The following is a 24,266-nucleotide window of genomic DNA, read 5'->3' on the forward strand; positions in this document are numbered from 1 at the left end:
CTTTATTCTAGGATATGTCCTAGTGAGTGCTACAGGGCTATACTGAGGAGTATACACCTTCTATTTCTGTAGCAGAGAGAGTTTTAGCATGGGTTTGACTAGAAACAGAATGCTGAGTATTCAGTGTCAGAAATGATACAACACCTGTAAAAAGAAAATATTAAGATAGATTGAATAAAGTGCCTGAACTAGTGTCACATCCCAATTTCTCAAGACAATGACAGGTTTGCCGATTCCCAGGTCAGGATTAAGGTGAAATGACACCAGGGATCCTTTAACTCACAAAACTAAATTTTTATTTGCTCACAAGAACTGGCATGTTTCCACCAAAATTGGTATGCTTACAACAAAAATTGGCATGAAACTATGTCAGTAAACGATGTAGTATGTGCTAACCATGCATCACCAAACATATAAACGATGTAGTATGTGCTAACCATGCATCACCAAACATATACGACAGGCCTTGCTTATATGGGAATTAGTTCAGGGAAGACAATAAGGAGAGCCCTCCCACTGGGTCTGGAGGTTCAGAGCAGACCCCCTTGCTTTCTAGGCTCCTTCTCAGAGAGGAGCCCGGGGGGGCTGGATCCGCTCCTGGTCCCAGACTTGGTTGGAGGTTTACGTCTAAAGGGATGAGGTGTGGGGGTTATGGAAAAGGAAAGAGGGAGCAAGAGAGAGAAAATGGAAAAGAGAAGGATGTCACCGGTCCTGGCTCCAGCATTGCTCCTGCCGGCCAAGGGGTCCGGTTCCAGTGGGCTTGCATACCCGGGCCTTCAGTTTGTGTCCTTTTATCAACCTTGCCCCTCCTTTGGGTGGGCACTCAAACTCATTAGGCTAATTAGGTGTCACGAGCAGTTTGTGAGCCTTTGGGCTTGGGAGGTCGTTTGGGGAGTAACTTCCCCTTCCCTGCATGGTGAGCTGTCCTGCTCAGCATATCAGGACAGCATTATCAGAACAGGGAGCTGCGCACCCTCTGGCATGGCCTCTGCCTCCCGTGGCTGATGTCTGTGCTGGTGGGCTGCTTCTCACCTGGGGTTCCTTGCTCAGCAGGGTTCCTTGTTGTGCAGAGTTCATTGTTAAGCAGAACTTGCCCCACCAGAGTGTTTGAGGCATTGACTCTTCCAGTCTCTCACAAGTAGTCATCAGGGTGAGAGAAACCTGTCATGAAGAGAATATATCTTTGATCTCTGAATTGCTAAGGAAATTTTACATCTGGACGGTTGGATAATTTATCGCCTTTCCATTAGCATGCCATTATGATGCTGGTGGTGTAGTACTTAGCTATTTATTTACATTTAAAAGAAATAGTGTTGTGCACTTTGAATCAGTATTTACTTCTAGAAACACTTAGCTTTTTGGTCAAGACATTCAAACATTCCTTGTCTTTTGTTCCTGTTAATAATAGCAAATCCCTTGATTTTTTTTTTTTTTTGTCGTTTGTTGGTTCATGCATATGCTGAACTGCAGGGAAAAAAAAAGGTTTGAGCCACTTAGTGTAAAAGCTGTATGGGAGGAAAAAAACCCTGTTGTAATTAAAACAGGAGTTGTGCTACAGAAAGGTACCCAGTTTTATAGATAATTTTACATGTGAGCAATAATGAATGCTTCCAGTGTAACTGTTTTAGGACTACAGAAAGGGGTTTAAGGGTTGTGGGTTTTTGAGTGTTGTTCCCTCCACTCCCACGAATTAAGATAGAGCTTTTCTGTAAAATGCTATAGCCATTGTATATTATAGTCTTGATGTTGTACAGCTACTGATTTTTAAATTTTAATTATCTTCAAATACCATGGTTTTAATCACCTTTTTCAAAGACTGCTGGCCAGCTCATCTCAGTGCGAAAGTAAAGCATTAGGGTGAGGAGCTTGCAGAGTCTTTGCTCTAGGTAATTAATTGGCTGTAAAAATAAATTAGCACAAACTGTGGGCTGAAGTATTCAGGAAGGTAATTGTAAGGTCAGTCTCTTGTTTCCTATCTCTAGCTTACTGCCATGGCTTTTCATATGACTACAGCTATAAAAATCAGAGGCATGTCAGCCCTGATCTGGAGGAAAGGGGAGGTGTGTGTGGGGGGTGTCACCATTTACTGTAACTGCCACAAATGACTATGACCTGTCTTCCACCATTAACTATTTTAACTAAAACCTAAAGGAAATGGCTTCAGAATGAACTGATGCTGGTAAATTAGCACTACCATCTCTGATATTAAAGCAGAAGTAAGTTTCATATCCATTTGTGCAGAGATGTTTACAGTCATTTTATTCAGCACATAATGAGATTTCAGTCTCTTCTCAAATTTATATGAGGAATGGCATCACCCCAAATAGAGGGCGACACACTGATCAGTTTTGCAGTCTACCAGCTATGAGCAGACTCTTGGAAGACACAGAGCTATAAGAACAAGACGAATGACATCAGCATCTTCACCATCTCTCAACCTTTTTTTTTTTACTACTGGCCAGTGGGTTGAAGGTGGGGCAGCCCTTCCTGGGTGTGCTGAGAGGATGCACCACTGCAGGGTAAGTAGAAGAACTTAAAGTCCTGGTGGCAGAAGCATCTGACAGCAGCTCAGGTGAAGCACGCATGTTTGGCAGAAAGGCAGCTGGCACTAACATTCACTGGGGGAAGTTTTACTGCCAGCATGACCACAGCAGGCTTTGCAAAACCACTGTTAAACCATCTGAGAATGCCAGTTCCCCTTTGTAAACTGGCTAGCATATTTCTTAGGAAAATTAGCAACCTGTCCTTCCACCTTCAAGCCCAGGCAGAGTAATCAAAAAAAACAACCAAAAAACCACCAACCCAAAACATAATTCCCTAGTTAATCTGTGCTGACAGAGCCTCCTGGATCCCATCCTTATGCAATTAACCAAGTTTAAATATGCATGACAAAATACATGGAAACTGAAAATACATGCAAGTTATGAAAATGGTACAGTTAGCCATTCACTAGAAGGAAAATAAAACCAAGATACAATATAAAGATATAAAACTTTATTATGAACATATTTAACAATGATTATGCACATGAAGTCTTCCAGGAAACTTTTGCTTGAAGTAAATTACTAGTTTTTCCTTCATATTCCGTATTAGCATGAAGTTTTCTGACATAAAAATGGATAATTGCTGTCATTAACACAACTAGATACATAGAATATTTACCACATGTCCTCATGCACACTTTCTCAAAGCAGCATTTAATTACAGCTTCTCATTAAACAGAGCATTTATCTTACACATTTTTATACCATTTTGTACACAATTTTTCCGTATTTTCATTTTACATATTTACAAACTTCTAAAAAAAGTTTTACAGTAATGCAGAGGTTATTACTGGCATAAGCAAAAGGAAATGGGGGAAAAATTAGGTGACTATGGATACAAAGTTGTCTTTTGGCTCAGAGAAAAACAACCGATCAAAGCCTTTCCTAGCTGGAACCATGCTCCCATTTTCCCCAGTATTAGTGCCCCGGATCTGTTACACTAGCTGTTCCTTACTGGTGTTAAGCCTTACACTTCCTCTTCTTTGCCAGTCCTAGGAAAGTTTCCAACCAATTCCAATACCAACTGTATCTTTAAAGCAAATACTACAGAAAATGGTTGCCATTAATGGCTCACACTCAATGATTATTGATTTCTTCAAAGTCCCTCTTGATCATTGTGTACATGGAAGTCTTGCAGTTATTTAATAGATGGCATCTCCTTTAGAGCAGGAACACTGTAAGCTGTGGGACCTTTTTGTATAGTTTTCTCATTTTATACAGTCCCTCTAGTGATGGAAATACTTAATTACTTTGGCAGTAATGAAAGGAAAGCCAGGCTAGTTCCTTGTCCAGATATCTTCTGTTTCACCCTTAGGTTACAATACTTTACTCAGAGGTAAATTTATGCCACCTACTTCCAGGCTGTTTACAATCCATATTGTAATATTCCTCAGATACTGTCTCTGCTTTCCAATTGTGGAAATAAGAGGAGTGAAACAGATTTCTTGCTAGCAAACCCATTTCTTCATCTGCTTCACTACTTTTGCCTTTTTACTGTATATTGAATTTGATGCCACAGTGCTTCAACCAAGCTTACCATTACACTCTAGCACTTCCGAAACATAAAGCTATTTTGCATGGCAAACATTGCTTAAATATAATCTCTAAAAATTAACAAACTATTTTCTCACTATTTTCATAGTGGGATACTTAACGTACACATTTCCTGTTCTCAGCTTTCCTATTTCCACTTTGAATGTAGTGATGTAGAAAAGTTAATGCAAACAAAACAGCAAGTGAAATAGGCTGAGAACAGCTTAGGAAAAAATCATGATCTCAAAGTTAGATTAAAAATATTTTCTTTAGTTAATGAAATCCCAAAGCATGACACTGTATTTCAGGATTAATTTTAACAACCAGTTTAGACTGTGATAAGAAACATCAGTATACTTTGCACATTGGTCAAATCAAACATTTTATCTCTTCAGAACAATTTAGAACAGAATTAAACAATATCGGAGCCAAAAAGATCTGAATATATAAGGATCATGTAAATATCAATTTTTAAAGACCTAATTCCTGTACCCACTATTACTCCAATGGAGGTGTAAAGGATTTGGGGTATGCAAAGGATGCCTAGTTGGTTCCCCAGTCTGACTCTGCAAATTTGAACAGCTGTAAGCCTCAAAAGAGTTATCTGAGGAACAGTAAAAATGAGAATGGGCTCTCCATTTTAGGATACAAAGATCATCTCCCATGCTTGTTAAAAAAAAGTCTAAAAGGAAGTGCTGAAGGTACAGCTTGCTACAGCTCACTGGAAAAAACCACCACCAATAACTTGAAATACTTCTTTAATGTTTTCCTGTATGTTCTTCTAAACTGATGCCAATTCATTAAGAAATTAAAGGGGAAAACCTTCCCCTCCTCCCCAGCAGTTTCCTTGCTTTAGCCACACAATAGTGCTTTGGCTTCTAACAAATAAATGATCCCTGGTACAGAAAGTTTTAAATTTCAAATACCCTCAAAAAATTCACATCTGTACATCATTTCAGAAAGTTTTCTCTCTCACACACAAAGAGTATCTTACCACACTTGTCTTTAGCAGAGCACAGATTTAATCTGAACTATTCTATGATAGCAAGGATGCAACCACATGAAGCAGTTCCTTTGGTCCTCTCTAAGCAAACTGCTGTCCTGTGAAGTCTCCCCTTCATGATCTCAAACAGCTACCAGGAGGTTATTGCAATGGGAATGGTCTAGAACAGCTGTTGCATCAAAGCAGAACAAACCTACTTTTTGCCCAATATGATTCAGCAAGTCTAGCAGGACTTCATTTCACTCTTCTGCTTAAACTACTTCAATGATGAGCACAGTTCCCTAGTGTAAGCCAGCACCATCTTCTGCGTAATACATTAACAGTGCTTTTGAGAGTCTTCTACAGCAGCAGGGCAGAGAAATTTTACAAGAGTAAATCACAGGTATGAATCCATGAAAAAAAAGATACTTTCAGACAGGTCAAATACCTCAAAAAAAAAGTAGTTAGAAACAAACAGCATCCACTTAAATAAAGAACTGAACAATGGTGTAGGAGAAAGCCAACTTTTAAATAGAGAAGCAGCAGCATTGTACTAGGAATACTTAATTCCCATATAACTGTTCCAGCATAGACTGGAATACAGATAATCACAAAATATGCTAGTAAAAGTTCTGATCAGTACAGGTGGTGACTGTGGTATGACAAAGAAGTTGAACTATGCACAGAACATGCTCAAAAGCTAACTCTCATGACAGTTCAATACATGAGCAACCACGACTGGTCCTAGGACATAGATTAACTATCTATACAACTTAAGGAAAAATTCTGATGTAGAAAAAGCCTCTAAAAATGAAATGTCTGGAAATTTGAAATTGTAATTCTCTATGAAACTTTCATACAGTATTCTCTGTATGTGTAACAATCTCCTCCAGCATACAAAAAACACAGAAAGAAAAGTACTGGCTTCCTTCTGAGATTTGTTGCTGCTTAAATATTTCCATTTGAAAGGGCTGTTTGAAAAAAACCAAAACAAAAACCAAAACAAACACTTCTGTTGCAGCAGTAAAGCATGTTATGAAACATATATTATACAATATAATTTTGCACCACTGAGGCTATTTTGGCTCACTAGAACTTGACTATTGGCATGTATCTCACACTTACAAATCTCAAAAACTCATTTTAATGAATTTTAAAAAATGGTCTTAAGTCTATATCGCTTCTTCGAAGGAAGAATGGAACGCTTGTGTTTTCTTTCATTATTAAAAAAAAAAAAAAGAAGAGAAAGCCCTAAAACACTTCATTCCCTGCCTCCAGCTCGAAAGACTAAGGTAGGAAATTGAAAGGGAAGTGAGGCACTTCGTACAGCAGTGGACAATATACAAAGGAGCTAACACAAATGCAACAGATGAATGACAGTATGCTGTATATGATCCTCAAAAAAAACCAACCCCAAAACCAAGCAGCCAGGAAGCAATTTTAAAATCAGTGTATAATCAGTGACACTTTTAAATGGAAATAGATTTAAATAGATTTAGTCCACAGGCATCCTGCTACGAAGCATTTTGTAAGACGTGTAAAAATTTTGGTTTCTTAAGTGTTCACCACAACCTTTTCAAGCATTCTTTTTTTTTCAGTTTTAACTTTGTAAACAGAATCAGAAGCAGGATGTCGTTCCTGGGAGTCGGTGTTCAGATGACAGCAGACTGTAAGGAAGCCAAGGAAGTTGTCCATCTAGGAAAACTTCAAAACTGGTTTAATTCCAGCTGAACAAGTCTGTCTACATCAAAATCAATCAATCACTGTCCGATTCCTCTTTATACTTGGCTCTAATAGCTTGGCCATTCTGAAGTGGCATTTCTTCATAGTCACTCCTGTGAAACAGATCTTGTTAAAACTTCTGAACGTGATGTTCAGATAGAAAGCCCAACATAAACAGGAAAGTTCTAAACTACACTGAGGCTTCAAATTGTTATTTGGGTAAGAAGCTGGTATCTGTTTTCCTTTCTTGTTGGGGATATGGACAACATATATGACTTCTCTCCAGAGGGTGATGCATAATAAAAGTAATTCCAGTAACTACAAGCCACTTTTCACAAGGATTCATATAGAGTATAGAAGCAAGCTGGTACTACCACTACTCATCTAACTAAACAAAGGCAAGCTATCTCAGACAATGCATACAGCTAGTTTAGCACAAACTTCTTCAGGTGACTGCAGTATTAACCCCATCCTCACTGTTCCGGCCACTTCAGTGTCTTTCGTAAGAGGTGAAAACATCAAGGGCAGATCATGAGTTCATTCAATGTCTAGCACAGACACACCTGACCAGTATGGCTCTTAAGTGCTACTACAATTATCATATTACATAAACTCACACAAGTCCAGTAAGTTTTGCTAGATTTGATCATTCTTATTTCAGTAAGTGATGAGCACTTAAGAAGAGCCATTCTCCTTCCCTGAAGCATTTACATATGAGCTGCCTCTTTGCTAACTCCACCTGACTCCTGCAATCCTGCCCAGTTTTAAAGGAAGTCCTTTCCTTTCACAGCTCTTGCTGCCTTCATTCCATGACCTACCAGCATCCTAATACTTTCTTACCTGTTTGTATCAGTGCCATGGCAATCCCTTTTAGAAACCAAAAAAAGAAAAAATAATGTGCATTCTCACTGCATTTCTGTTTAGAGAATAAGGCTATGTTTCTGTTCTTTAGGCAGAATACTTTCACTAACAACCTACAAATCCTTATTTTATGAATATGGAAAAGGACACTACAAAAATAACACAATAAAAGTAACTCTCCATAGGTATTTTATAACCTTACCCATAAATCACATCATCATCTGAATCATTCAGCATAGAAAAAGCAGGATTGTCTTTCAACTGTGATTCTGGAAAATATAAATAAGGGTTAATTTAGCCTATTATAGAAACGTCGCTGTACTTCTAACTCAACACTGTAGCAACAGACTCTATAACTTCCAAGGCAGTCACGACTACAAACTAAACAAAACAATATCCAAACACGAATTCTCTCCTTTAAATTTTTCACCCTTCAGCCACAACATCATGGTATTCTTAAGAGTTAGGAGATGATATAAATACGTCATCTTAATTTTAGATAGATATTGTCCGTGTTGTTTAAGTGGATTTCCTCCCTTGTGCAGTTTCCTATGTCATATTATTTCAGCCTGCACATAAGAGTCATTAAGTCAGACCTCATTATTCTTAATTATTATTCAAAAGTTCATATGTATTTTAAAAGCATAGACTTCTTTAACTTCTTGGTCATTTCTAAGCTACAAATACAGTAGACCGAAGGTGTGATCCCTTGTATGCAAGTCAATGATTAGCCAGTTATTTTTCATCCTTGTAATAGATGAAGGAAGGACTTGTACCTTTATTGTGAGGTGAAAGGAAACACATATTTTCCATTGGCTATTTATGACAATTCCCTTTACCTTGTTTTAAGGCCTTAATTTCTTGCATAATCTGTGCTGCTTAGCTGCAGTTCATAAATTGGTGCAAGTAAAATTAAATCCAGCAATTTGCCATAAACATTGCCTGGCAGCCTGTTACTTTCTGCCTTCTAGAAACTAATACTTCTTGCAACCAACAGCAAGTTTTTAACTTTATCCTCACCCAGCCATTTCTCTTTCTTAATGGAAAAATAGCATTTTTCTGTAACAGTTCCATCCATCTCAACTCTAAAAAGTTTAGAGAAAGGACCAGCTCCACTATTTAGTGCCTTCCCTGGGCATACCTCTCAGCATGCACAATGTGATTGGACAGGGTGCTAGGTTATCTCATCTAGGCTCCTTTTCCCATGAGAGGTTGGGACCAGCTGATCTTTCCAGGTCCCTTTCAACCTGGGCTGTTCTGTGGTTCTATATTTTGAACTCAATGCTTAAAGCAGAGAATGCACTCAGTACAAATATTTATTTTACAGATCTTTATCTGTTAGAGAGGGATAATACTTTATAATCATCATGTGAATCAGATTACATCCTTTATGTAGGAACGCAAAACCAGAAGTGCCACCGATTCAATCCTTTTATTTCCCTTTACATGGGGCCTGTGCAGCCCTCTCCCCATAGCAAGTTCCCCCAAATTCCTCCCATGTTAGCAATCGGCTTCACTCCTACTTTTCCAACAGCATGTTACCTATTTCAGAGTCCAGTTTGCCAGCATGCCAATATATTAACCTTTGTTAGAACAAAGGACAAATGAAGTATTGTTGCTCCTTAAGAATTGTCTGTCAGTGCAAACGTTAGTGCATCGTATGCAAACATCATATTAACTATAAGCTTGATCTAAGTGTGTAAGAATTCAAGTCTAGCTAATCAGTTGTATACATTTTATGTGTTCCTTCACATATCCAATACTAATTTGCTCAGGAGCAGTGCAGATAATTGCTTACACTTACCATATAGTGCATTCTTTGAGGGGGAATACACGAAGGCTAACGTGTAGAGATAAAAGTTCAATAAACCATAAAATGACAAGAATTCTGCTGGTGGTAAGTGTCAAGGATATTGCTCAATATAGCTCCATACATATTAACTTTGGGAACAAGACCCAAACCATACATAAGCTGTTTGAATGGAAAGAATGTTTACCTTACTAAAGTTTGAGAGCATGAATGGCTAAACAAAACAGCATGTTTTAAATTCAGTGACAACTAATGTACTCAAGCTATTTCAAGGTAAAGCTCCCACTGAAGACAAAGCTTTAACACAAGTAACATTTGCTGAGATAAGGTCTATTCTTGCGTGGTGGAGTGCATGGTAAATTGAATAGTTCTGCCTTCAATGCTAAAAGAAAGCTGAGTAAGGTGGGTGTTCAGGTGGGGTTTTTTTTGGTTTGCTTTGTTTATTTTTTAAAAAAGTTCTTCCTTGGCACAGCAACTGAGAAGGAAGGAGAAAGGACTATCTGTAGACAGACCTCTGAAGATGACTTTGTGTCATCATTTTGGGAAAATACTAAAGGATTTACATATTGTTTTCTACTAGCTCCCAACACATATCTAAGCTTATCAGTAACCGGAGCAGTTGCAGTCACACAGACACTTTCAGAAAGTAGAATGAACTAGGTAGGATCTCGTGGTTCAGGTCCAGAAATGGTTTGTAATCTCGTTGCCAACAGAAGTCAGAAATAGTCTCTCTCGAGTCACTTAAATTCTCTGCTATGACTTTTTCCACATGTAGACTTGGACAAATACACAAACTCATTTTCAGTGACTTCTAAACCATTAATTTCTCAAATATTTTGGTACACCCCATGCCAACTGATAGGTATGCAGCAAACTGAATTCATGCAGCAAATACAGCCAAATCTGTCACAATAACTTGTTAAAATTACTTGAATGCATGCATATCTAGGCTTTCATTCCTTTTTGAAGAGTATCAAATGCAGTTGTGATTTATGTGATGTAAACATATTAGACTGAAACTGTCTCAGCTCATAATCTTTACAAAGAGCCATTGCAAAATGCTGACATGAAACCTCGATCAAAATGGACTGAACTTCAAAAGCCCACCTAGAAGTCAAAGGTCTCAGTCCTTTGGTACATCATTTTTTAAATACCTTCTGCATGAAAACAGATTAACATTCCTACTTGAGCAGTATCACAACACAAGGATATAATTCTGATAATGAGTTGACAGCTCAGCAACAAAGTTGTCCTGTAGAACTTGTGCTCCAAAGCGTAGGTAGAGTATAACAATGCTGTGGGAAAAAGTTAAAGCATATAGGTCTATTGTGCCTTTAAACCACAAAATTGAAATGCTAGCTTGATAGAAGAGTATATGAGAAAATAATTACGTTAACATGGTGACCATTTATTTTAAGACACATTTGCTTTCTTAGTTCTAAATTAAGAATGACTCTTTTGTGATTAAACGTCAGCAGTCAACTGAGTAAAGCAGACACCCCCCACCCCCCTCGCCCCACCCCTGGTCTATTTCCCTCAGATTTCATCTGCTACAGACAATCCAAGAGTCAATAATAATTTGAAATAACTGCTTGGAGTGGGGGAGACAGATATTAACAATAAACTAAGAAACTAATTCTGAACTTCTGCTTTGACTAAGTGAAGCTTACAAAGCTCCAAAGGAGGTAAACAGTGCACTGCAGGCCACTCAGCAGTACAGAAAACATCTCTGCTAAATGAACCTCTAAATCTTGCAGTGTATTTGCTGTGGTAATGGATATAATATAAAGTTAGCTCTAAAAGCCCCAAGAAGGGTTAAAAAATTAAGAAATGCTTGCCATAACAATCATATCAAAAGACATTCCTCAGTTACATTGACAATTTTATTATCAACAAAATGTATTCAAAGCCCTGAAAAAAAGGTTATAAAAGTTACAGTACTGAGAAATGTACTTTGAAAAGCCTTACCTAATGACAAGCACTACAAAGGTTAATGCAGTCAAGAATTTTAACCTGAGATCTGAAAAAGATTGAGAAAAGTTGTTATTAGCGAATTTACACCTACATCTAGGAAAAGGAAGCCTGTTTGGGGAAGAATCAAAAGAAATATTCCTTACCAACATAAGGCATGTTACGAAGTTCTGAGCATGCCCTCACTATCAGGAACAAAAGGTAGAGAATGTATGTGGTTGCCACCACAAGGAAGAAGATTTTCATTCCCTATAAGAAGAATTTTTATTATTTAACGAGATTTGGTCTGTTCCTTCTTCCCTTGATAGAAGTCATTATTTCCCAAAGCACAACATAGAATGGTCCATTTATTCAGGGAAGGTAGGCTTATGTAATGAAGTACAAAACAAGGATGGCTATACACCAAGGTATGTTTGGGGGAATGTAAAGAAAGGATGTTTAACAGAAGTCATCATTTTGTTCACTGAGTTCACAGTGAACTGAATCTCAATGATTTTCTAAAAACACAGCTCCTGAGAACAATACAAGGACCCATCTAAATCAGATCTTCCTTTACAACAAAAAAGTCTGAAATTTACTAGGACAGAGGATCTTGGCAGGAGTAAAGATGTACAAAACTGACTTAATAAGAGGCTTAAAAATTTTTCTTTCAATCCCAACAGTCACAAGTCTGTGACTAAACTTGTGGTGTTTAGTCTCCAGATTTGCAAGACAATTTACTCTTCTTACTGGGACGGAGCTCAATATAGCCTACGCATGATCTAAAGCAAAATTAAAAGTACCTCAGCAGAATAAGACCATCTGACCCGCATTTGCTATTTTCTAAATTGTGTTATAGATTTTAACAGAAGAACAAACCCCACCTCCTTGTATTGCCTAACTCCACCTGACAATTTAATAGAAAGAAAACATTTCTGACTTACCTGGAAATTACCTGTGTCAACCCTGTATTGATATGTAGGATCATGTACTTCATTAACACTAGAAAAGATTAAAAATGAAAAGTAGTACCTACACCATTACAAAAGACAAGGTCAAGAAGCCATACTGACCAAGAAGCCCACTAAGAAAGAAAAAGTTTAAAGTTACTATACAGGGTTTATAACTAAAGGTTTTGGCTGTATGAACTGGTGCAATGCCATTGATTCCAATGGAGTCATGACAATTTACAGTACATAACATCCTCCTTCTTCCCAAACCCAATTTTGAAGGAATATGGAAGATTTCAGTTGTGAGCAGGTCTAATCTCCCCACTTGTTTTTTAGAAAATATGTAATCTTGTAAATTCCTACAAGCCTTCGGGATTTAGTGTTTAAATTTTGTCCTTGGTGATAAGAATTATACTTAAGAAATAACTGTGGTATAAGCCCTTCCCTCATAGCAATTCTGCTGATAGCACATAAGCACGAGCATTTCCTGCAACTGCGCTGCTTTCAACAATGTACAACAGCATGAAGATAGTTAGAAGGCATCTTCCTTCTAAGAAATAAAATAAGAGGCAAACACTTGAGACTAAAACAGTTTAGAAACTACAAATGTACCAAAACTGAGAAAGTTTTCTGGGTGGAAAAAAAAAAAAGAGAAACACTGAACTAAGCAAAAGAACTGAATTTTGAGGAGAGATAGCATAGCTTGACTGGGCATTGTCAATATCAGTTGTGCAGGTTTAATAGTTGAGAAAGTTTGGTTAAACTGTCTAATAGTTAACTACAGAGAAACTTGTTGCTTCAAATACTAAAAGCTAATTGGGACGTAGTGCTAGAGGGAGTATTGTAGGGAGCCGTAACACCTAACAACTTCATTCCTACATTGCAATCAGAACATTAAGAAATAGATACCATTAATTATAAACAATCTTGTCATTCTTGAATACTCTCAGCTCATTACTTTCACACTAAATTTTAAATTACTTACGTTTGCCATATTCCCAATGTAACAGAGGCCAGCCACAATAGTCCAACAATAAAGAATTTGGGCAGATAGAAAGTTAAGCACTTCCTTTCCCCCTGTTGAGGAAACAATAGTGTCTTGAAGGAGTGAAGCCATGTTTGAGATTCTTGACAGAATAAAATAAATACCATCTTTGTTTTGTTTAACATGAACTAGATTAAGAGACTTGCCTCCTGTATTTTTAACCTGCACAGGTGATTACAGAAGACATAAAATTGTTTCATCATTTGTGTTAATAAGATGCAGTAGATTTGGAGCATCCTATTTGTAAGGTCCCACATATTTCACTGATACTGCAAATATAGGAATATGCTCCAGAATTCATATTTATCTTATGCAGTATTTTAAAGTGGTTTAAAGACAATCAACCACCATATACAACAACAAAACCCTTCAAACAAGAACAAAGCAGAAGGGCATCATAATTCTGAAGACTGTCTTGCAATAGTTTAGACTGTCCCATCTATCTCTAGGCATGGTAGCCTCAAGACAATGTACTTCTCCACAAATCATTTTAACTCCAAAGCTTCATGTGTCACATTGTACTTTAAGAATAAAATAAATGTTGAAAAAACAAGTAGTGTCTTCTCAGTAAGTAGTAGATAATGTTGCACCCTTACCTGTACTCTTATACCATGGTAGACACAAAGCCAGAACAACAACAATGCACACAGAAACAGTGACTGGAATAGATCATCCAGCATTCCAGGAAACCAACTGTTCACCAGAAAAGAAAGGGGGAAAAATGGATCTGTAACAAAATAAGAAAAAAAAGTTAAACAGAGGGGAAAAAGCACAGTCTTTTCCATTATGGAAAGTAAAGCAGAATGTATCTTCAGAGGAACAAAACCCCCTAGATTTTTCAAATTACACCAGTAAATGAAATTGAAGTTTGCTGTATCTTAAAGTAATTTACAAAGAAAATGGTGCCTCCAGCAGCAATCCTTTGTGCTGTAGAAATAATCTGAACTGGTTGCCAACATTTCTAGAAGATTTCAGGTTTTATCAGACTTTCTACTGAACCGCTGTTCTTGGTGATGACCTAAAAAATTATCATAGAATGACTGAAAGGTAAATATTCTTCTGGTACTGCTAAAGAGCGCTAGAATTTGATGTGGTTTACTGGACTAAAAATAGCCTCCATTTTTAACTAAAGTGCAAGTATCTGAAAAATGAAGAAGTAAGACTTAGCAGACAAACACAGAAATTGCATTTACATGTCACTATATGAAAGCTTCAGTATGGTTGCAGCCACCTATTCCAATCAGAGCTTTAAACAAATAAAGCTGACATTCACGTGACTGCAAAGAATGAAATCCACCTACTCATTATGCCCTTGAATTTGATACACTTAAAAAGGGTAGAGGTTTTTTTAATTAGTTTTCTGAAGTCTTATAAACAGCTGCTTATAGTTCAAGGCCAAATTCCATTTTGCCCTCTCTCTCTCACGCACTCTCTTGTTCTTTTTTCTTTCTTTTTTTGTTGTTTTTTTTTTTTAAAAAAGGAGCTCTTCTAAAAATTCCAGGATACAAGTACCATTGTAAAGTAGCAGGAGGGGAAGGAGGATAGACATCCATTTCTGTTCAATACCCCAGTCTCTCATGGAGAATTTCCGCAGGGAATGTGCAAACAGACACTATAAAACAACAACAACAAAAATTTGTAAGCAAGGAATAGAGCCTTATTGGTTTACCAGAGTAAAGAGATAACACAGCACATTGCAAAGGCTACTTCACGAGGTCTTTGGCACCGAGAACATTGTAAAACAGGAGCCACATCTCCTAGCTTCTACTTCTGCTTCAAGCTTGTTGTCTTAGCCCAATGCAAATTACTTAATCTCTCAAGCAAACTGAGAAAGAAACCAGCCAGTACTACACAAATCAACAATGGATGAAAAAATGTTGCCTAATTACTGGTCACATACTAACAACTTCCACCTAAACTAGCTTTTTAAAACAACAGATTCCATATCACATTCGGTTACCTGCTGAGTGACATCATCTATGTGAGAAAAATGCTATGCAAATGTTCAGTGCTTTAGTGTCTGAAAATTACTCTGAAATTTCTGCATTTTAGATTTTATGTTTGGTTTTTTTTTTTCAAACACTTCTTTTCCAGGGGCCAAACCAGGTTGGAGGGGAGAGATAATCTAAATCATAGCATAATTTAGGTTGTAAGGGATGTCTGGAGGTCATCTGGCCCATCCTCATACTCAAGGCAGTGATGACTTTAAAGTTAGATCAAGGTCATATTCAACTGAGTATTTTTCATTTTCAGAGACTGAGAGCTCACGCTCTGGGCATCCTATTCCAATGTCTGAGCCTACATGCACTGCAAAAAAAATATTTTTTCTAGCATCTAATCACAATTTCCTTTGTTTAAGCAAAATTCTTTCTGTTCAATTCAAAATCAGAGTTTAGAAAAACAAGTTTTCCCATTTATCCTATTTTCTTAATGTCCCTTCAATACCACTTGTAAAAACATAAAAGCAACAACTATTTTAGAAACATTTTTTTTACACCTATTCAGTGATATCTCAACTCTGCTGCCTGGGGTTAAGTTACTAAACACAGCAATACAGAGCAGTGTTATCAGCTGCCTACATAATATACTGAGAAAAACTGAAAAAAAAAATCTTACCGTGACGACAAAAGTAAGAACTACAAAGACAAATCGGAACCATATTTCCACTTGTGAAAAAGTTGGATTGTAGGTCTTCCACTACAAGAAAACAGAAAAATAGCCCAGTGGACAATGTTTTGACAGGGTACATACAACATCAATAATTAGCACTTTCTGCAGATACTGAAAAGTTCTCTGGCTTTTCAAAATTTAAAGGTATAACCAAATTCCACCATGTCACCATAGAGAGACAAAGATAAATTCATACCCATATGACTATCTGATGAAAAGATAACCAAAGAAGCCTAATATCCTTGTTTCTTTTTTAGCCTGCCACTTTGTAACACACTCAGTGTGCTGTCATAAGTTAAAACACTTCTCGGGACAAAAAGGATATTCTTTATTGATTTCAATTGCACTTTTCATTCAAAGTGTGAATGCCAATAATTGAGTAAATCCAATATGTTCTTTATTGCCAAGGTCAGATGCACAAATTGATTATGAAGAGGTTGATAAGGTACAGACATGCTTCCTGTCATGGGCTTGTTTTCTTAAAGCTTATTCTCTTGTTTCAGAAGTGGGGGGGGAAAAAAAAAATCAAGTAAGGGAAGAATAAATGAGTTAACCAGAAATAAAGAACTTTTTTAATGGGTTAAGAAGGAAAAGCTCCTTCTCCTCCTCTAATTATTAGAAGGGCACAAATATTAACTATAATGTGTCGGTTTGCATAAACTCGGCTCTATTGACAATTTATCTCATTCGTGGCATGCTTCTCTTTTGAAGCCACTTTTGAAATGTAAACTCCCAGGTACAACATGTGCTCTGCCCATCTGAACAAGAAGCTTTCCCTTTCAATGTATTAAATCTATCAACCTCTGCCTTGTCTTTTTAAACCACAAATGTAGAATGAAAATTATATGTAGAGAATCCCATTATACAAAAGGCAATCTATGATTTGAACTGAGATCACCATAAACCATTGTAATAATGAAATAAATTGACAATTCTAATTGCTGCAGGAAAACAGGGCTTTGAGTTTAGGTTTTTTGGTTTCGCGGCCAAGTCTGCCTTGAAGGCAGCCTGCAAAGCAAGATAATAAACCATACAACTATAATGGCTCCAACACTTTGTCCTGTTTGAAATCTGGAACTAAGCAAAGGGTTTGTGAGTTTGGTTTTTTTTTTCTTTTACAGCTTATTTTTAATAATGTGCTTTATGCACTAGAATATTACAAATATTAATATTCAGGAAGTTAATTTAGTATACAAAATAAAATTTTGCTTTACAGTAAGATTTTTGCTTGCTACCTGATCTGACATACCAAGTGTTGCGTACATGTAGAATATAGCATAGTAACCTGTATTATAAATTCGGTTTAGTTCCATTTTCTCCCATGCAAATGTTTCTAAATTTCTTTCTGGAGCCAATCAGCACACACTGATGATGTAACTGTTTTATAAGCCATCTTCAGCATTATGAATGGAGCTAGTTATTTCACTAGGGATTATTTTAGTGAATTATTTTATTAGCCTGCTTATTTTAGCTGAATAAACATTTTTTTCTTCCTCATAAGCACAATTTAAAAAAAATTCTTCATTTTTCTTTGAGTTTGATAAATCTTTCTAGCTCAGGGTTTTGTAAAGTCTGGAAAAATCTTGCTAATTCAGACACACCTACTGGAAAGGTTGAAAAAGATGCCATGCTTTAGAGAGGCAACATATCTATAAGCAAATGCAGAAAACTGGATGTTCTAGTCTAGCTTGCCTACTGTTAAAAATATCTCCCAGGAATTAGACTAAATTTATCTGTTCCACAAAACAGCATTAGCAGTTCTGAAAGAAACATCTTTCCTTATAGACTTAAAAAAATTGGTGTAGACTCAGTTACTAACAGCGAATGCTATAATAGTTCTGACATTAGTAGTGACAGAAAAATAAATTATGATGCATCTCTATGTTTATCTTAAAAAATGAGATAACTTTTTTATTACAGTTAAAGCAGACTTCTACAGCATTAGTAATTAAAGATATTTCTTTTGCTAGTATAAAACTTTATACTTACTGTGAAAGTAATATTCTGAATGGTGTACGTTAACTTATTTAGATCTTCAAAGCTAACAAATATGTTGTACTGAGTGTAGTTCAGGTAGCCAAGGTGAGCAACAATGATTTCACTGCATTTCTGTGAACACATACAGTGAACAATAGTATGTAAAAGCCTTCAGTTTATTCCAGAATACACACTGTTAGTACAGGTTGGAGAATTTGTTTCTAGATGGTCAGATATTGATGATATTTTTTATATGCCTTACCAATCTTGATCAGTTATAATAAGACTCAAACAAGACCTGCCGATAAATAATTTCTTGAAAGATACCAGGCAAAGTAGAAGAAACTGATAAAGTCAGTCAGCAGGATCAAAGGTTGAACCAATAAACAAGGCTAGCTTTTCACTTAAGCTGGTGAAAGCAACGGCTTGCAGCACCAGGAAAGATCTGAATAACTCTATCAGTCAAGCTCTAGGTCATCAGATTGTGAGATGGGGCTATCTTGTACTAACTCATTTCTAAAAGTTAACAGGAGGAAAGAGAAAACCCAAGCACATCACTCTCTTGGCTGTGTGTAGTTAAATCTAATGGCACACTGTTCATTAATTTCTGAAGATTTAATATATATGTTGTGTGTGTATATATATGTAAAAAGAAAACATTTGATTTACCCTATATCCTTATCACAAAAAAACTTCAGCTATGCCTTTCCTAAAGGACTTGCATCTGGAGAAGCTGTTTTGGATGTCTCTAAGTTTAAAAATTTAGAATTTTTCTCTCCTCTGGAGCCCTATATCTAATCTTCTACTACAATATCCCTTTCTTCAGTACTGCTAAATCTATTTAGGTAACTAAGCAGGACACACTGCTTTTCTGGCATAGAGCTACTCTAGCAAGAAAGCAGTGTCTTTAAGGGGTAATAGACACAAGTCATAGAAGTAAACAGAAAAAGACAGACAGGTAGGTATCTGGGTCAGCATTACTAGCTAGGTTCCAATTATAAATAAAAATATACTCTAGAGTCTTTCCTGAGACATGCTTAACAGATATATTCTTCTCATTTGCCATATAATGTAACATGCACACAAATAGATTTAAAGAAAATGTACTGCATCAGAGTTTTGTTTAAGCAGGCACATACTTGTGCACAACTGAGTAATCTTGTCCGATTGTGAACTTGATTATTAACATACGGTGTGCTTCCATCCTTCACCACCCCAAGTACTTTGACTGTCATAGTAACATTCTTTTTGAGGGATACTGTAATTAAAAGAGAAAACATTAAGCTATTGCTACATGCAGAAATGAAATCTCAGAGTTCCAAATATAGTTTAAAACACATATGATACCCAAAGATTACTCAAAGTTATTCAGTTATACTTTACTGGAGTAGGGGTCCAGTCTATTAATAAAAAAACCACAAAACTTTTTATTTATAAACTTAGGCAGTAAGTCACAAATGCCCTGTATTGAATCTTGACAGATTAACAACTACTAATACAGTATTTCTTACATATTTACAGGGAAGTCTTATTGAAAAATTAGTATCATTACAATCTACACCTCTAATTCCCCCCAGAATGAAGGAAGAGAGACACAGATTCTCTAGATACTACTGCTTTCACAGGAATAACAAACAACTTATCCCATATACCTGTTGCTTCCAGTTCTCAAGTTCAATGCTGTCCATGTCTTTACTAGGGGCAGGGGGTGTAGGGGGAGAAAATGTATCAGAGGAAAAACCCACCAACCATAGCCAGAAAGCAACAGGATCATGTATGTGACAGATGAACTTAAAGATACGATATACAGATAGCAGTTTTCTGAGAATTAAGTAAGATTCTCACCATCGTGCTGATCCAACTCAACTACGCAGGTCAGCCACAGCTGCTGATTGTAAGTAGACAGTGGTGGCGAACTTAAATTAAATGGCTTCAGCTGTAAAAAAACCCCACAAGGTTAGCACTAGCCATTATTCTGTTACGTGATATATCTGTAGTTACAATGATGAAAGGCATGTTAATTATGTTTGTGACAGTATTTTTTTGAATAGATTTAATATGTGCTGCTCTGTGGACAGTATGATAAGCAGCTCAAATATAAGTCTTCTGGAGAAGTAGCTTAAACAGCACACATATTTTGCACAGCACTGAAGTAAGGACAGGTACCACTACTTAAAGTACATAAAAGCAGCAGCAATAAAAGAAAAACGTTCAGATATGAAAAACAAAATCCTGAGACCTAGCCTGAAATTAAAAAGTCATTTCTAGCACTTTACATCAAAAGTCAGATTTGTGACCCCTCATCTGCTACATAGTTTTAAACCTGCTCAACTATGATTACGAAAACAACTATTTTCCACTAGGTTTTCTAAAAATCCCACATTCATTTCAAAAGCATGGTAGATACCATTAACAGATAAAACCTACATGCAGGGAAGACTTCTCTTATTTGATATAAAAATATGCTTTTAAAAAAAGAAAAAATCCAACCATAATACAGTACCAATCCAAACATACATAGGTGACTAATAGACCAAAAAAAGAAATGTTCCAGTGTATTTAATGAAAACTTACTTAAAAAAAAATCAAAACAAAACAACAAAACCTTTTTAGCACTTTGACAAAAATTACTTTAGATATTAGTTTGACAGTGAAGAGCTAGACAGAAATAAAAATGCAAGAACTGAGAATCAAAATATGAAAGCTTTCAAGAAAATGAAGGTGAAGGTTCATGTTAGGAAGCCAGATCCCATGTCTTGGACAAAAGTAAGAGACTAGAAATTGCTGCTGGGCCACTCATGAAATAACACAGTGGTACTACAATATTGCACATTCAATTTGAAATGGGAAAGCACCATGTGACCAAGAAGTTTTCCAGGAAAAATTTAAATACTTAAAATAAGTGGGGGGAAGGAGGGGTATGTTTAATATTACTGACATCAAATAAAGCCATTCATGTAATCCAACAATACTTACTAACTCTTACCTTTAGGGTGTTATTTAAGTCAGTTCTTGCCACAGAAGTTTCAATTACATTAGGACCTACACAATATATAAGAAGGAAGAAAGAAAACAATATTGAAGTATGCGTATTACTGATAAGTAATGATGTAAATATACGATTTCAAAAGACTGTACAAAATACCTCCCTGCAAAGCAGGTAAATATTATCCCACTTTTCAGTGTTTAAGCTGAACAGTAAATCACTTAGACATTTCAATATCATTAATAAACTTGGCATGAATGTTCCTTTAAGCCTCTCTGCCATAGTATTTCTAGGCATGATTAAATAGGAAGTAAATTATAAATCAAGAACTCCATGTCAGAAACCCAGCATGTGTACTCTAACTACAGCAAACCACACTATTTTCCCCACGCTAAGCTGTACACTGCAGTCATGAAAGTACTCAGCTACAGAAAAAGCTAGCTAAGCACCAGTGGCACTGTTGTTACAGCATCCTGAAGCTCAACAAGGGCTGCAAAAACCACCTGAAAAACCAGGATATCTAATTGCACTATAAAGTTTCTACAGCCAAACTGCTACCATCATCTGATTCACATAGCATCCATAATGCATTGCACTCAAGGCTTGGGTACCAGGGCAAACACATCCCATCATATCTGAGTGCATGATGCTAATGCCTTTTTATGTACATGTAGTGTACTTGCTTCTACGATCACAATAAAAGTACTTTCTGGCTAGTGCTGAATTATCATTGTATCAGTCTGTTCAGGCCAAGATACCCACATGTTTGTTTAGGAACACTTCTCAGTCTACTCAGATTGGGCCCCTCCTTCTCTACAGAAATCTGGGGCTACAATATATTGTGTACGTCATCACATAAATAAACATAATTGTATAAAAGTTCTATAAACAATTTCTCCTAAAACAGACAATCCATTTAATCAATGGAGTTTCATGTCCAATTGTAGTGGGAGATGTTCAGCTCGCTACCAGACTTTTTATGCAACCATTCCTCCAATCATTCTGGATACAGACAAACACACTTAACATGTACGATCAACTGCATCCATCTACTCACACCCTACCTCTAATTCTGTATGCAGTAAATGGGAAGCAATAAAATCATAATTTATGTTAGAAGAGACCTCCAGGGGCCATCTAGTCCACGTTCTTGTTTAATTAGATCAGGTTGCTCAGGGCCATGTCCAGTCAAGTCCTGAACATCTCTAAGGACAGAGACTCCAACAACCTCCCTGGGCAACCTGTTCCAGTATTTAATCACCCTTATGGTAAGAAAAATTTCCTAATATCTAACTGGAATTTCTTGTGTTCCAGCTTGTGTCTGTTGCCTCTCACCCTATCATCATGCACCTCTGAGAAGAGTCTAGCCCCATCTTCTGTGTATCCTCTGATAAAGTTGTTGTAGACAGTGGTACAGTTTCCCCTTAGCCTTCTTAGGTATGCAAGAACACATGGTACTGGGGAGAAGAGGAATGCATGCATGTATGTACATACTCAAAAGTATGTACTCATGCGTGCATATGTACATAAGCAAAAGGACTAAACCAAAAAAATGAAAGGGAAGAGTAGGGAAAGGTCTGTATCTATATACTGGGGTGTTAACAAACACAGAGGAGATGTATGGCAGGTAGGGACATAGGCAGGATGTGTATTTGTGTATATTTGGGTCACTCTAGAGGCTTCCCAGTAACGGTAAGATTTCTCTGTCCCTTATGTATTCGGCCTGGCAATTTAATGTAATTTATTAATCCTCAAAACATGCTGTTTCAGCCACAAACAGCATTAAAAAAAATATGCAAGAAAAGCAGTTTTTCACAAAGACCGTGGACTTCAAAGTTACTACAGAGAAACAATGGAAAAGAAGGAACTTTATAAATGAGCAACATGGGATCATTCTGTGCAAGAAGTACTTTAGGTTAGCTGTCACGACAGCTCTAAACATGCAGCATTACTTGGGCTTCTATAACCACTCTAATTATAATATTAACCATCTCACAGACTTTAAATGGAAACATGAAGAATTTCACCCATCACACTCAAAAGTTTCATATTAGAATTACAGTTCAACTCCACTAAGACCCATTCACTATAAAGTCTGTTCTGCACCATTGAACTTTCCAGTTCTGAAGTACGTATAAATAGGGCAGAGTTTTGGAAGGCATTTTTGTTTTGAAAAGCATAATTCAATTTCAGTAAGTGCTCACAGTTGATAAGTCATCATATTTCAGTAACTAAGTCTTAAAAAAAAAAACCAATAAAATGAGCCTTTTTAAAAAGATTCTTTTTACCAGAAGATATGAACCAATATTGGGGCAGAAAGATCATAGTCCCAGTTTTCAAGAGCAGCAACCAAAAAAATAATGAGGTTCTACTGCTATAACTGTTACTCCTCTAGCAAGCAATATATTAAAGGTTTTTAAAGCAACTGACCAAAACAATGCTGTGGTCATGTTATTAAAAAATGGTGATTAAATTACTTTGTTATTGTTTTTCTTTTAGTCTTGTTCAGTTCACAGAATCACATCTGAAAGCAAAGAACCACCCTGAGGTGGTGAACAGGAAAACTGTGCAGGTACAGAAAATGAGCTCTGCACCTTGGATTTTCCTTACACTTGTTTCACCCCAAAGGTAACACAGACCCATTGGGAAAAGGGAAAGAAAGTAAGTGTAACTTGGGAAAAAAAGCAAAATAAGTCTGTGTCTGTCTTGGGTTACAAGAACTGAAGAGCAACAGCCACCTCAGATTAAACTATCTTGTTTTCTCAGATGAGAAGCAAGACTTCTGCTAGGCTTCCCAAACTGCAGATAGAGCTGTTGAGTATGGGCAATGGCATATTCAAGTAGCACAGAAAATATGGATGTATCTCCCACTTTTTCATTTACTTAGTGGGTTTGGTGAGTTTTGCTCAGACTGCACCCATTAATGAGGGAGCACTCTATTGTTAGTGCCCCTCCCTCTATTCACAGGAAGCAAGGAGCTGTCAACAAAAGCCACCGGAAAAACATCACAGTAAATGTTCAGTGGGTCTCCTCCCAAGGTAAACAGCATCCTTTTAAAAATAATGAAGTTATAATAATGAACTGTGTTCACACTCGGTCAACAAAACTATCCAGCAAACCAATCTTACGAGGAAAAGAGTCCCACAGCCATGCCAGTTCCTGAAGGGGATCTCAGTCAAGTCCTGGGACCCCAGCAGGGTACAGATGACCAAGTGTTGCTTACAGCAGACAAGTCCC

General features: G+C 36.9%; 1 protein-coding gene across 5 annotated transcripts in view; it reads right to left on the minus strand.

Annotated features, from left to right (window-relative positions):
- Positions 1–2,979: 2,979 nt before the first annotated feature.
- The window catches only part of TMEM181 (transmembrane protein 181), a 36,221-nt gene continuing 14,934 nt past the window's right edge, over positions 2,980–24,266 (minus strand). For all 5 annotated transcript variants that reach the window (XM_075035899.1, XM_075035900.1, XM_075035902.1 and 2 more), the window contains 15 exons: positions 21,030–21,085; positions 19,889–19,979; positions 19,183–19,301; positions 18,056–18,175; positions 16,013–16,093; positions 14,909–15,008; positions 13,993–14,123; positions 13,337–13,428; positions 12,346–12,403; positions 11,569–11,671; positions 11,420–11,471; positions 10,664–10,746; positions 9,446–9,535; positions 7,844–7,910; positions 2,980–6,893 (listed from right to left, as the gene is read on the minus strand). In XM_075035899.1, coding sequence (XP_074892000.1) covers positions 6,815–6,893; positions 7,844–7,910; positions 9,446–9,535; positions 10,664–10,746; positions 11,420–11,471; positions 11,569–11,671; positions 12,346–12,403; positions 13,337–13,428; positions 13,993–14,123; positions 14,909–15,008; positions 16,013–16,093; positions 18,056–18,175; positions 19,183–19,301; positions 19,889–19,979; positions 21,030–21,085 — 1,322 coding nt within the window. In that variant the 3' untranslated portion in view covers positions 2,980–6,814. The remainder of the gene's footprint in view (positions 6,894–7,843; positions 7,911–9,445; positions 9,536–10,663; positions 10,747–11,419; positions 11,472–11,568; positions 11,672–12,345; positions 12,404–13,336; positions 13,429–13,992; positions 14,124–14,908; positions 15,009–16,012; positions 16,094–18,055; positions 18,176–19,182; positions 19,302–19,888; positions 19,980–21,029; positions 21,086–24,266) is intronic.

The sequence above is a fragment of the Buteo buteo genome, chromosome 9 (assembly GCF_964188355.1).
Source record: "Buteo buteo chromosome 9, bButBut1.hap1.1, whole genome shotgun sequence".
Lineage (NCBI taxonomy): Eukaryota > Metazoa > Chordata > Aves > Accipitriformes > Accipitridae > Buteo > Buteo buteo.